Source organism: Pteropus alecto, unplaced genomic scaffold (assembly GCF_000325575.1).
Source record: "Pteropus alecto unplaced genomic scaffold, ASM32557v1 scaffold81, whole genome shotgun sequence".
Classification (NCBI taxonomy): Eukaryota; Metazoa; Chordata; class Mammalia; order Chiroptera; family Pteropodidae; genus Pteropus; species Pteropus alecto.
Window position 1 is genome coordinate 21162921 of NW_006433378.1, and position 13811 is coordinate 21176731.

Below are 13811 nucleotides of genomic sequence, written 5' to 3' on the forward strand. Positions count from 1 at the left end.
TGAACTTGAATTTTAAAACTCGAGTCGCTGTTAGAGTTTACTTAACACTTTAGCGAAAACTGGCTGTCTGGCGTTATATCAGCCTGATTGGCTCAGCCAAGTGGGCATAGGCCCTCTCCGGTCTGCATGCTGCACCATCAGTTCAGAGTCTGGGGACTAACCTGGCGGCCATGGAGAATGGTTTTAAAACAAAGGACCAGAAAGAAAACAGGACTTCTCTGGTCTGTTGAGACTCAGGGTGTCACACAGTGAGGGACAAGTTAGCGTCTAATTTAGAATACCTTTACCCTAGTTCCTTTCCAAGTGCTCAGAAACCTACCTTGAGATCAAGCATCTTCTCTTCACTTCCTTTCATCCCTTCAAGCCTGTGAATAGAACATCTCTTTGGCTCACCTTTTGGGTGGATCACAAGAAAAGGTCACAGGTTGTACTAGGAAGTGCAGGGCATTGGAGACCCAAAATGCTGCTTACTTTACAATGTACCAGCTGCCTTGCTTGAACTGAGATTTTAGACTTTTTGGATTTGTGGCACCCAGAGATTCAGAGACTAGATCAGTGCTGGCAGTGGCTCAGGAGAGGTGGTGGGTCATGTGCCTTGAGTCTCAGTGGCATCTACGTTTAGCCTGTAACACTGGTGTGTTCTTTGCCGAATGTTTTCACAGGAGCCATCAACTTCCTGCGCTCTCTCCTGGAGCCGGATCCTGTGAAGAGGCCCAACATTCAGCAAGCACTGGCGAATCGCTGGCTTAATGAGAATTACATGGGCAAAGTGCCATATAATGTCACCTATCCCAACAGGTAATCAAGTGCACACAACAGAGGGACCCCCTTCTTGGGTCAGAAGCCCTGAATAGTTCTGGACAGGAAGCCATGTGTGATTCAAGGGCAAGCTGCATTTCCTCTTGGCTGTCCTTCCCCGCTTCGCACCCACATGCCCATGGACAAAGCCAGTGCTCAAGAGGATGTGTAGACGGGCCATCCCGTGCCCACACGCCCATGGACAAAGCCACTTCAGTGCTCAAGAGGATGTGTAGACGGGCCATCCCGTGTGCCCTACAGGGGATGCCCGGCAGAGGTGGGTGGGGGCTGAAATCCAGGCCACACTTACCTTGTCAAACCTGCTACAGAGGGCTATTTCTTCCCAGAGAGGTACCTGTTTCTAATTTGTACAAAAGGATCCTTTAGACTAGCTATGGTCTGAATGAGTATGCATGTGTGTGTGCGTGTGCGTGTGCGTGTGCGTGTGTGTGTGTGTTGTCCACCCACGGATTCTCCTGCCAGCATCATTCAGAATCCAGTGGAATTGCATCTGTCCCCTTTCAACCCACCCCTTGAGCTCCTCCTCTGCCCCTTCTTTGCACTGATGTTTATCTCAGCCCTAAGTCAATCCACTGCCTTAAAATTTCGGGGGTGGGAAGTAAAGGCAATGGAAGGAGTCATTAGCTTCGGGGCGCGTTAGCAGATTCCATGAGGTGGAATCTTTAAGGAGAGCTTACAGACAGGAATCCACAGCAGGGAGACACCCAGCACTCTATGCTGGGGTGCTGACTGCAGAGTTGAAGCCGAGCATAAGAAAACATTTCCTTATACTTCTTTCTACTCATTTAACGTATGGCTATAACTAACCCAAGTGAGGAAATGAGCAGACATGGAGGCCAGACATCCAGGAGATTGGCATCCACATTGGCTCCTCCTTCCTTAGAACTGCAGTGGCCCAGGTCAGTGACACCAAGAGAACCATTGATGAAGGGGGACAAGTCGGGGAGAGGCAGGGCAAGGAAAGAGGGTCTTCTGCGATCATATTTTCAAAATGCCCAGGAAGATCTGGAATCTTCCACCGATCCTTATGAAAGCTGTAATGCTGATTTCTCCAAATGAGATGGGCCAGCAGAACTCTGCCTTCAGGTGGAAATTCTAGAAGAACTTGAGAGGGTCTAGGTAGACATTCCCGGTGTCTGTGTTCGTGCTACTGGGTCAAACTTACACTCGCCACAGTCTTAGATGAGGTGGTTGCCATCTAGAATTCTAGCATTTGACTCATGGGAGGTAATTTAAAGTCTAAGTTACTTAGGTTACCAGGGGAACCTGGAAATAAACTGCTGCTTTCCAACACCAGCTCGATTTGGGCCAGTATCTGAAACGGACACCAGAAATATTACCCCAATGTGAGACGGAAAGCAGAACTGAGGGGCCATGCTTTGTCACCGATGCTCATAATGAGAGCAGCACACAGGTCCCCTTTCTGTTAAAGGGAAGGTACACGGGTGGCAGCCAAATTAGTCATTAAGCTAATATAATCACGATCTAAATGAGCGTGATCAATCCACTCAACATGGCAGCTGCTGAAGGAGGTGGAGCTGGTATTAGAAGTGCGGTCTCCCCTCCCTGTTGGGCAAATCTTCATTCAAAAAGGATCATGCTGTGGTGTCTTATTTTGTAGCTTTTCCACCGATTGTAGACTGGCTTTTGTAGATTAAAATTTAAACTCAAGTATTCTAACTGGTTTGTCCAGATTAAGATTTTTGAACTTAGAATTGGTCAGAAGCATAAGCGCTGCATACGAACTAGTTAGGTAGATTGTAAAAATGGTTAAGATCTTGTATATTAAAGAAAACACTGCTTAATGTCTTTTGTTTATGTAAGTAAGGCCTATAACTCATACTGGAGGCAAATCATTGTTCAGTTTTTAAGTAATGAAACTGGAATTCTCAGCTGTTGGGGGGAGCACACGTGATTTACAATATTTTAAAAAACGTTTAAAGTGGGGGAAAATGATAATTATTTTGCTGGTTTTACCACCCACAGATAAATGGAGTAAGAACATGTAACCTAAGAAATATTTTCTTTATAAAGTATATTTTATAGCTTCCCAACATACCCAGCCCCAGATTTAATTATTTTAGAGGTTGTCAGTGTTTTTCTGTTGGGAAAGAAAGAAAATAAAGGTCTCGTGTTTTATATCACTCTTCTAGAAAGACTTGTTAAGTCATTTGAGCCTCCAAGTTGATCTCCAAAAGGCAAGAGCAAAATGTCTTTAAGGGTAAACTTTTTATAGTACGTGTTCATGCCAGTTACTCAGCAGATGTTTGCCGTGTGCAGGGCTGCCTCCCATCTCCCTACCTGGGCTTGGAGAGTCTCCCAGGCCTCGAGCTAGCTCTGGAGAGGGTGGGAAGGCAAGGAGGTCGTTGGTAACACAGGACGGAGTTAAACCAAAGTGGCATACAGATGGCTTTTCTGAGGATTTATTCAGAATTATATCTAGTGTTCTGGAATATTTTACTATTGTCTATATCATCCAAACATGGAGCGATAATACCAATTCAATGACTGATATTGGCAGACACCAAATATATACATGCTTATTGAAGAATGTTTAAAATATGACTCTCGGTCAGGAGTCACTTGGCAGTCTGTTTGGGCACAGCTCTCCTGTTTTGAAGAGAAAGGACGTAAAAGGCAGAGATGGGGTGTCTGCCCCTGCTCATGTACCTTCTTCTCACGTCCTCCTCCTAGCCCCACCCTGGTGGCACCCCACATCCAGAGCGCTCTCCCTTCTGGAGCCGGCTCCTGGTAGAGGGTGGGGCCAACTAAGTGTGGTGGTGGGTTGATTGGCCAGGGGTAGGATCGCCAGGCCCATCCTCTGATTGGTCAGGGGTGAGGCCATGAGGCTGTGATTGTACTGGCCAAGATCAGGGCACACAACAGTGGTCTGATTGGCTGCGGCAGGCCCATGAGGCCGTGGCCGATTGGCCAAGGTCAAGGTTCATGGCAGTAGTCTGGTTTTCCAGGAATGGGGTCCAGTGCCTGTGGTCTGATTGGCTGGGGCGGGGTCACTCCCACACAAGCATTACCAGGTAGTTTCAAACAACAGAGACTTATGTGTTAAGTGTTTTGGCAGTCGTAAAGTAATGGTATTCTTTTTTCACAGTTTTTTACCATTCTCATTCCAACCCTCTTCCTACCCATTATCTAGAATTTGTGATTTTGTGGCCAAACAGGAGTGAGGAAGGTAGATTTCATGGTTCCTTGGGTGCATTTTGTTTGAATGGCACTTAGTCAAATTCAGGAGAGGGAGTGGTGACACGAGTTACACTGACAAGTGGCGGAAGAGGGTCCGCTGACCTCGGTCTGCTGATTCCGCCCCTACCAACTGGCCTATGAACTTGGCAGGTGGGCTTCCTCTTCTCTTACCAATAAGAGATTGTACTGTGTGGTTTCTCGGGCCGTTATGGTTCTGGGAATCTATCAAAAATGTCTTCGCACACTCCGACGGGGGTTACAGAGCTTTCTAGCCAGATGTACTAGCCTTCTGCTCACAGAGTGCCCTATTTGTATCTTCTTAAGGGATTTAGAATGTTCTAGCTGATGACGCACCCTCTGCTACCAACACACATGCTCTATACTTCTCAGCCTGCTTTCTTGTTCTCCATAGTCGTTCAGAGTATCTGTTTATCTGAGAGGCGGTGAGTGTAGAGGTCTAGCATCTTATCTGAGCTGGGCTTCCAGGGGGTTGAATTCTGGAGTGGCTACTTCCTGCCTGTGTGACCGTGGGCACATGCTTCATTGCTGTGGGCTTTAGTTTCTTCATGTATAAAATGGGGATAGTAATAGTACCCACTCATAAGACTGTCGTGAAGACTAAATGAATGTATTTTCTCTCTTCTCCACTGGGCTGTGAACTCCATGGGGCAAGGACTTGTTGAATGAATGAATGAATGAATGAATGAATGAATAAGTGGATAAATGAATGCCTGGTGTTTCTTTGGTACTTTATCTCAAGGAGTTTATCTTCATAATATTCCTGCGAAGAAGCTTTAACCTGTACTCTGAGTACCCTGCTTTACAGCTGAGCCACAAATTCTGTATTTGTGAACTTGTGAACTCACGCCATTCCTCTACACACGGTCTGGGCTGGCTCCTGTACACTCTCCTTTCCCTGCCTGACTTACACCCAACTCTAGTGTGGCCTCCACCCAGGTCCAATAAGTACATTTTAAGGAAAGAATGTCAAATTGTGAAGAAATTTGGGGACACCTGGGGAAATCTGAATATAGTCTAGAGATTAGAGAATATTAAGACATGACTAAAATTTTGTCAGGTGTGTTGACGATATTGTGACTCTGCAGAAGATCTCCTATATTTTTAAAGAGGCACACCGGGCGTTCAGGGATGAAATGTCATGATGTCTGTGACGCAAAATACTTCAGTGACAAATCAATCAATCAAACAAGTATGGCAAAGTGTTAACAATGTGTACCTCCAGGTGTTGGGTACAGCTAGGCTGATCCTTTACTTTTCTGTGTATGGGAAACTTCGCATCATAAAAAGTCAAGTGGACGAAGGGGTGACTGAATGAGTAGACCCGATTGCCCTGTGTGGCCATGTTTGTGGGCATCACCAAGGAGCCCGGAGCCTCTCTGTGAAGGCGGAGAAGTGACCGGCTCTCTGTCCCTCCGCCACGCAGGATCTCCCTGGAAGATCTGAGCCCAAGCGTGGTGCTGCACATGACCGAGAAGCTGGGCTACAAGAACAGCGACGTGATCAACACCGTGCTCTCCAATCGCGCCTGCCACATCCTTGCCATCTACTTCCTCTTAAACAAGAAACTCGAGCGCTATTTGTCAGGGGTAAGTGGGGCCCTAATGGCGGTTTCTGTCTGTGGAAAAAGGAGCTCTTACACTCAAGCGTTTCCTAGGTGCTGACACTTGATCTAAGCTGTTCATTTAAACTGATGTGACGATGAGTTTCCTGAACGTGGGATAAAATAGCAAAACCTGCTTCTCAGGTAGCTGGCGCTTTTTATCGGACGTGTTTTTCCAATATTCTCCCACAGAGTTCAGCTCTGGGCAGACTTGTGAAAGGCTCAGTCCTCTTTTCCCTTAAGCTTCTCTTCTGCCCTTTTTGTTCTGCTGCCTTGTAGCTCCTTGGGGTCCCCACAATAGAGGCATTGGGGACTTGTGTGGTTATGAAAATCGCCTCTAAAATATGGTATTGGAGAAAGCCTCTGTTTACATGTACTTGTCCAGAAAATAAGAATGAAATTGAGCTTCCCTAGCTTGACCCTGGCTTCTTCTCTCAGTCTGGGTGTCAGAGACTCCAGGTGACCTGGGTTACGTGAGGTACAGCTGAGAGTCCTATATCCTGGGGTGAACGGTGGTACCCTCACGCTTTGGTCACCTTCATCCTTCTGCCACAAGCAGTTCATGTGTGCCTGGGTAAGGGAATTTACGTGCTTTGGCATCCAGGATTTAGTTTTGATTAAATCATCTCCTCCACGTGGACAATGGCTTAAAAATAATTCTGCAGATAATATTGCATCCGAGGCAGTATAGATTCTGCATATCACTCTTCCAGCTTCTTCTACTCGGAATGGTGGGGGCTGACCAGATGGCGGGGGCTGACGGGAATTCCACCTCAGAAATTCAACATTGTCAGGAAACTCGAAATTTGATTTCGTGCTCACTGTCGTGAAGGATGACCTTCGCCCTGTGCGTACGGCACCTTGAGATCTGATCGTGGGGGTCATCACTGTTAGGGAGACATTTAGAATCCAGAACAGGAAGATGAACTTCTAGAATTTGTTCAGTGCTATTTAAAGTCATGTGATAGCCTGCTTAACATTTCACCAAATCTCACTAAACAACAGGCTCAGAAACCTTTTGTGAGGTTTCTGTGTTAGAGGTAAAGATGAAAATCCACCCACAATTGGGGAAATGATATTCTCCCTGCCATGGCGGAAGTGACCAAAATAATGCTCAGAAGACGAGATGGTCTGAGTCTGTCTCTTCAGTGAATAGATTTGGGAGATGTCTAGAAAACATCGCTAAATAGATGAAGAAGCGCGACAGGAGGTTTGTGAAACAGCTGGATGAAAAAATACAGATGTTTCTAAGCTGATTCAGCTTTGGGTGTTTGCTAGATTTTGCGTCAACAGGAAATTTTCCTCAATTACTTTTTTGGGTGAACCACCAAAGGAAAGATGTACATGAGAAGAAACACTCTCAACAGTAATAGGCTTTTAAACATAAGAGCAATGTTTTATGGAGGAAAAAAAATGTGCCCCGTGTAAGCAGAGATGGGACAACAATTCCGATGGGCAAAAATACGCAGCTTTGAGGCTAGATTTTAGAGATAGTGCCACGGTCCCAGGAAAGCTACTGCAGGAGAGAAACTGAGGCCAGAGAGGTAGGACCTTTGACACATAGCGTATTATTTATATCATTTATTATGGATAAGGAGTGATTATGAAAATTTCTTGTGCCATGCAGAGGTTCTCTGTTCTTAAAAGACAGTTTATGACCATAAACTTAAAAGACAGTTGGACTTGAAGCTGTTTTTTAATTTCTCTTTTATAAGAAGACCCAATGTCCCTCATTTCTTTCTTATTTTTAATTTTTATTTTATTACATATTTTATAATATACATATTAGTACAGCGTTACAGGATTATAATTTGTAAATAAATGTGAATAGATTGTATGTGCCTGCTTACAATTTTTTCGCTCGTATGGGTTCAAGTCACACCCTTTGGGATCATCACAGCAGAGGGCAATGGTTAAGAATTTAAATTATTAAGTAAAAGGAAGAGAAGATCAACACGCTGAAAATGTTTCTATGGAACTGACTGTAAAGTTCATGATTTCACATTTTTAAGATGACATTGCTACTTTCCTGAGTAAGCTTGCAGATTCAAACCTTCTCCTTTGGGTAGAACTAGTTTTTTGGGGGATGCCGATCAATAAGATGGAGGGGCTTTAGTTTTTTAAATACTTATTTCCCTGTGTCTACCTCCACATCTGTGATACAAACTTGGCTACTCACACGCTTCCTCAATATTCATGCGGCTGGCTTATCCCAAGCAAGAGAGACATTTGTCCACGGTTCTGAGGCCCCGTCTTGATTTGTCTGGATGTCTTGCCATCTGCTATATTTCTGCTCCTCCACTCTGCCCAGCATCAGGGTTTCAGGGCTGCGGTGGGAGCATGACTTTGTCTACTGAGAAGGTTTCTTGGAAACTCAGCTAATGGAGTTCTAACTGGAGAAGGTTCTTACTTTATTGTGTCTGTTTTTGCACTTAACCGTTAAATCATAGGACATACCTGGTCTGACAACCAATGTCTAGGAAAGTGGATGCTTTTTTTTTTTTTTTTTTAATTATTATAAGAGTTTATTTGAGCCAAACTGATGATATGTCAGAAAGCAAGATCTCAAATTCTCCCGGCGAGTGGCTGCTTTTAACTGGAGTGAATTAATCCCCACAGACAACTACAGCTGGGCCTCTCAGTAATTTCTACATGTGGCTAATTTAATTGCACTGTAGGCACTGTCCCAGTTATTAATCTCATCAACCAATTACTAACAACTCATGTATAATTTTGAAAACAAAGCTACTTTCCTTTTTCTAAAGCCAAGAAGCACGGATTTTAATTTGGAGATAATGTAAGGACATTCTGTGAATATTTGTTGGTTGATAAATTAATTCATCAGTCATTTAATTTTCCCCTGTCTCCAGATGGAGTCACACCTAACTCATGCCCCTAGATCATTTGGGTGCTGTTGTCCACCTTCTTCTTTTAGCTACATCGTGAATTGCTGTGACTTTTATTGGGCTGGGGCAGGGGGCAGACAGGGACTAGGGCTGTTTCTAAATAAGCAAATGAGTGATCTGTATCCTATTTAGCAGTTTAGTAAAATAAATTATTCTTCCCAGCTCACATGTTTGGTTTCTGCTTTCAGATCTTAGATAGTCTTCGTTGCACAGGCGAAAGAACCAAGGCCAGCAAGGAGCGCTGACCTGCCCAGGGCCACCTGGGCCCTTTGCTGGCAGAGCCAGTAACATAAGTAGGTCTCCTGACTCTGGGCCGGGGCTCTGTCTCCAGGCTTCGTGCTGCCTTGGATGAGGCTTTCCATTGCAATTAACTGGCTTGCCACCCGGTTTCTCTGTCAGCCAAACACCGGTTTAAAAATTAATGACTGTTTAACGGACATTTCTATTTCTTGCGAGTGAAGCCATCAGTGCTTTTTTCTCTTCTCCTCTGGCAGAAACCTGACATCCAGGACAGTGTCTGCTGCAAGACCCAGCTCTACCAGATAGAAAAGTGCAGGCCCACCAAAGAGCCCTGTGAGGTGAGTGACCCCGGAGCCGAGTCCAGGACCTCTGAGGAGGTTTGGATTTTCATTTTGAGGGGAGAGTGGAAAGGAAACCAATTATTGTGGGACACAGAAGTAGAGAAAGGCAAATGGTTTACAGTGGAGCCATCATCATTCAGCCTCCACACTGTGGTTCTCAACCTGTGGCCGCATGTTAGAATCGCTCGGGGCGTTTAAACACCCGGATGCCTGGGCCTACCTCCCAGCAACTCCGTCGAATCTCAGGGTGAGATTGGGGGCGGCGGCGGGGGTGGGGGGGAGGTGTCAGTGTTATTTGGAAGATGCCAGGCTGATTCCACGGGGCAGCCGAAGCTGGAAGCCACTGTCAGATCTCCAAAAGGTAAAAATGAGATGCTCAGAAATTAAAAGGAACGTAACACTTGGCATTGGGAGAAGAAAGTAAGGTAAAGAAAAGGAAAAAAGTTTTCGACGAAAGCTCGGTTTTCTATTCTGCTGTCCCTGGTGAATTGATGCTACCTGGCACACACCTGAGAGGAAACACCAAGGTTCTTTGATTTCAGAGTAAACACGAGTATCATATGGCAAATTATCCAAAATTTGGACCCGACATACATGCTTGTAAAGAGATCGTGCCTGGGAACTTAAGGTCCCGGGCCAGGAGCAGAAGGTGACATCCCCCATCCCCCGCCCCCTACACTGGGACTCCTCACACGCCGTTTTGTCAAGTGGGGCCCCTCTGCCTTCCCAGTCCCTCTCCGGAGCCTCTGCCACGTGCCCTGCATGAAGCCGGTGGGCCTGTCCGCTTCCGCTTCCCCCTTCCGATTTCCGGCTCAGAGTTTTCATCTTGATTCCACAAGCCTCGCATGTCACCAGGGAGGGAAGGGCTTCTGGGTTTTTCTTGAGCACAAGGCTGCAGGGAGGTGGAAACTGAGTGCTCCACGGCAGCAAGAGACAGCAAGAGGGACACGGCCTGGACAATCCAGTAATGTCCGAGTCCTAAGCTGTCGGGTGGTACATGTAAATGTGGCAGGACCACAGGGAAGGGGCCACCTTGAATGTCCAGGCCAGGAGAGAAGGACGCAGCTGTCTGATCCGGGCAGCCTAGGGCATGCCGTGAGTTTAGGGGGCAGAGGAGACATGGATGACAGAGACGGGGCCACCCTGGGGGGGGGACCCGGGAGGGAACCATGCCAGGAAGGCCACGGGAAAGGTCAAGTATAAAACAATGGGGCAGCTGAGCAGCTGGTCATCCTGGAGACCTCAGAGGAGACAGCTTGGTGGAGGTGGCAGAGGCAGAAGGGAGATTTCCCGGATTTAGGGGGAGTGGCGAGAGGGGACGTGAAGACAGCGAGTATGGACGTCTGTCGATGGCCCTGGCCGTGAAGAGGAGAGGACCTGGCCTCTGGGGCCGGGGAGGAGTGAAGGTGGGGGAAAGAGGAGAGGGTGTGGATTCAGAGCAGCCAGGGTGGCCTTAACCTTGACCCCAGACTTCAGGCCTCCATCCGGGAGATGGGCGAGATGGGCGAGGCCCCAGTATGATGAGGACAGGGGATGAACTTTCAGAGGGTGGCTGTGTGGGCAGGGCTGAGCTGCAAGCCCACCCATGGCTTTTGGCCAGAGCCGGGGAGCAGAGGTGGTGGAGGGAGCAGACTCCCCTGAGCCCCAAGCCCCTCTGGCCAATTGCTTACCAAACCTCCTTTGCGTGAATGAAAGTGTCTCAAATGTGGCGTGCCTGAAACCAGCCTCCCCCCTCACCCCCAGTCTCTGTCTCTAAATGGCAGCCCCACCCTCAGTACAGGACAGAAACCCAGGCGTCCATGTCATTCTTTCCTCTCACCCCCAGAGCCAGTTTGTCACCGAGTTCTGCTAATTTGACTCCTAAAGCTCTCAAACCCCTCTCCTTTCCCCATCCTCCGGCCCTGGGCGCAGCCACCATCACCTCTCCCCGGAACCTCCTTCACAGCCTCCTAACTGGTCTCCGCTTCCCCATGACTGCCTGCCACTCTCTTCACATGCTAGCCAGAGTGAGCTATTGGATCATGTCCCTTCCCTGCTCAAGATCTTTGAAGGCTTCCTTCACATGGAAGGCAAACTCTGTGACGTGGCCACCATGTCACCAATTGGACTGGCTTCTTGCTTTGTGCTCAGTCCCTCGGGCCTTCAGATTTCTGAGTTCTCTGAGCTGCAAGGGCTGTGCACATTCTGTTCCCCGTTTTAGGATGTTCCCCTCACCCCTTTTTTGCCAGGTTAATGTCTGTGTCTTCAGATCCTCAGGCCGGGTCACTTCCTCATGGACCTCTGCCATCAGGTCACGTCTGTTCAGTACAGGCTGTCATACCGCATGCTGCATCCTGGGGCTTGACCCATTTGCAGAGTTTCTTTAGTTTGGGGTTATTTGATGACTGTCTCTCCCCTACCGTGGACTATGAGTTCTGTAAGAGCAGGGACTGTGTCCCATTTGCCCCTCACAGTGTTCCTGGAGCCCGCGCAATGCCAGGCACACAGTAGGTGCTCAATAAATATTTGCTATATAAACAAATGAAAGAATCAAGTGGACCTTGACCCGAACCTCAGAAAACAGAATTGGAACAGCACCTGGAGCAGGTGGAACATTCCAGGCGGGACGGCTAGCTTGATTAAAGCAGAGGGGACACCTGCAACACAGTGCGCATGTCGCACTATCATCACCAGATGACCATGCCCGAAGGCGGGAGGGACCTCTTACGGGTGCTCGCTCTGAGGGTAGTCACCTCGGCTGGCGTCCAGAGGAGGCAGAAGTCACTGGTAGGACCTCCTGCCTCTTGATTGCATTTGGCTCTTTAGGGCCTCAAGTAACAATGCAAACTTTGATGTACCAACCAAGTGCCCCTATGCGTGTGCCCTAAGTGGCCTCTAAGCCACTTTGCCGATACCCATGTCTTTAACTGCCCTCGTTCCCAACCCCCTACAGTCATGTGCTTGAAAGTGTCAGAAGTGTGATGGAAAAGTGGCCTCTTTTTTCATCCAGATGGTTTTTCTTAGATGATTATTTTGTTTGGCCCCCAAATTCGTAGTTTAAAACATTTGTTGAAATATTTAACGGTTAGAGCTTAAATAGGGTCACCAGTGGGAAAAGAGCGTTTCAATTCTCTGTGACCCATTTGTTTTCGCCGAAGTGCAGCGATGCTCCTGCTAATTAATTAAATTCCAGGCTGTCGCTAGTCCCCTTTGGCACCTGGAAAGTGGAATGGGGCCAGTTCGGAAAAGCGTGACGAAAGTCCGAAGAGCCCAGATTTTCCAGGCGACGCCCACTCAGCCTCTGTGGGTCCTTTTCCCATCACCATCAGCTGGTCCAGGAGGAGAAGCCGCCAGGCGGCAGGGAAGGGGGTAGGTGGGGAGACGGGGTGGTGGCTAGAACTTTCAGGTTGTGCCGAAGCTGGCGCAGGGCCGTGTCCCCACACCGAGTGCAGGCGGCCCTCTTCGTTCTTTCCAATTCCCCTTCCTCTTCTCCTAGGAGACAGAGGAGCTGAATTAAATTGACAAACCTTCCCTCTTGGGATGTCACTGCTGCACTGTTACGACCTGGCCACTTTCTCCACCTCTTCTTCCTGTCAAAGGCAGAGGATATGTCTGTAAAAGTAGGACACATGTCTCATCAAAGAACACCTCAGCCAGGGGCCCCAGGGACTCCCCTTCCTAAAAATGGGGACCCTTGAGGACCATGGGGGTTGAGGCCGGGCAGCTATCACTTTTAAATTGGTTTATTAAAGCCACGTGGAGCCAGGAGCCATTTTTGTTAAAGTCCTTAAAAATCGTGTTCATTTGTAGAAGAATGTAAAATAGAACCAGGAGGGCTTCTCTGTAGTGTCAGAGTAATATAGTGCAGTTTTGGAAGAAAAGCCGCGTGGAGGGTGGCAGAGGGACTGTGTGAGTTTGCTAGGGCTGCCGTGACAAAGTACCGCAGACTGGCAGCTTCAACAATAGACATGTATTTTCTCATGGTTCCGGAGGCCAGAAGTCTGAGGTCAAGGTGTCAGCAGGTCCGAGTTCCCCTGAGGTTGTATGGGAGACTCTCTTTTATGCCTCTCGCCTAGCTTCTGGTGGTTGCTGGCAATCTTTGGTTCCTTGGCTTGTAGAAGCATCACCCCAGTCTCCACATCCATCGTTACATGGCGTCCTCCATGTGTGTGTCTGTGTCCAATTTCCCTCTATTTGTAAGCATACCAGTGACATTGCATTAGGGCTCACCCTAATGACCTTATTTTAACTTGATCACCTCTGTCAAGGTCACACCCACAGGTCCCCTTCTAAAGGGCAAAGGAGAGTGAGCTTTCACACGCCCCACTCTTCCTAAACTTTGAAGGGAACATGGCGGGCTCGTCCTGACCCTGTCTTCAAATCAGATCACATTCTGAGGTCGTGGGAGTTAGGACACCAACATATAAATTTGGGGGGAATATAATCCAACTCGTAATGAAGACTGTAAGTTTAAAGGTAAAATATTAAAATGTTCACTTTGTGTCTTATTTCAAAATCTATACGACTTTTAAAAATTAAGCTTGGAATCAGGTCAAACAGTCCATGTTGTTAGAAATCAGAATGGCAGTTACCTTGGGGACTGGAAGGGGACATGGCTGGGGGAAGGAAGGTGCTGGTGGGTTCTGGGTTTTGATCTGGGTGCCATTTCCAGGCGTGTTTTTGCTGTTTGAGAAAACTCACTGA

At 47.5% G+C, this 13811-nt stretch overlaps 1 protein-coding gene across 1 annotated transcript in view; it reads left to right on the top strand.

Annotated features, from left to right (window-relative positions):
- HUNK (hormonally up-regulated Neu-associated kinase) overlaps nt 1–13811 on the top strand; it is a 103413-nt gene that overhangs the window by 78320 nt on the left and 11282 nt on the right. The window contains exons 8-10 of the mRNA XM_006908267.2: nt 663–798; nt 5465–5627; nt 9042–9125. Coding sequence (XP_006908329.2) covers nt 663–798; nt 5465–5627; nt 9042–9125 — 383 coding nt within the window. The remainder of the gene's footprint in view (nt 1–662; nt 799–5464; nt 5628–9041; nt 9126–13811) is intronic.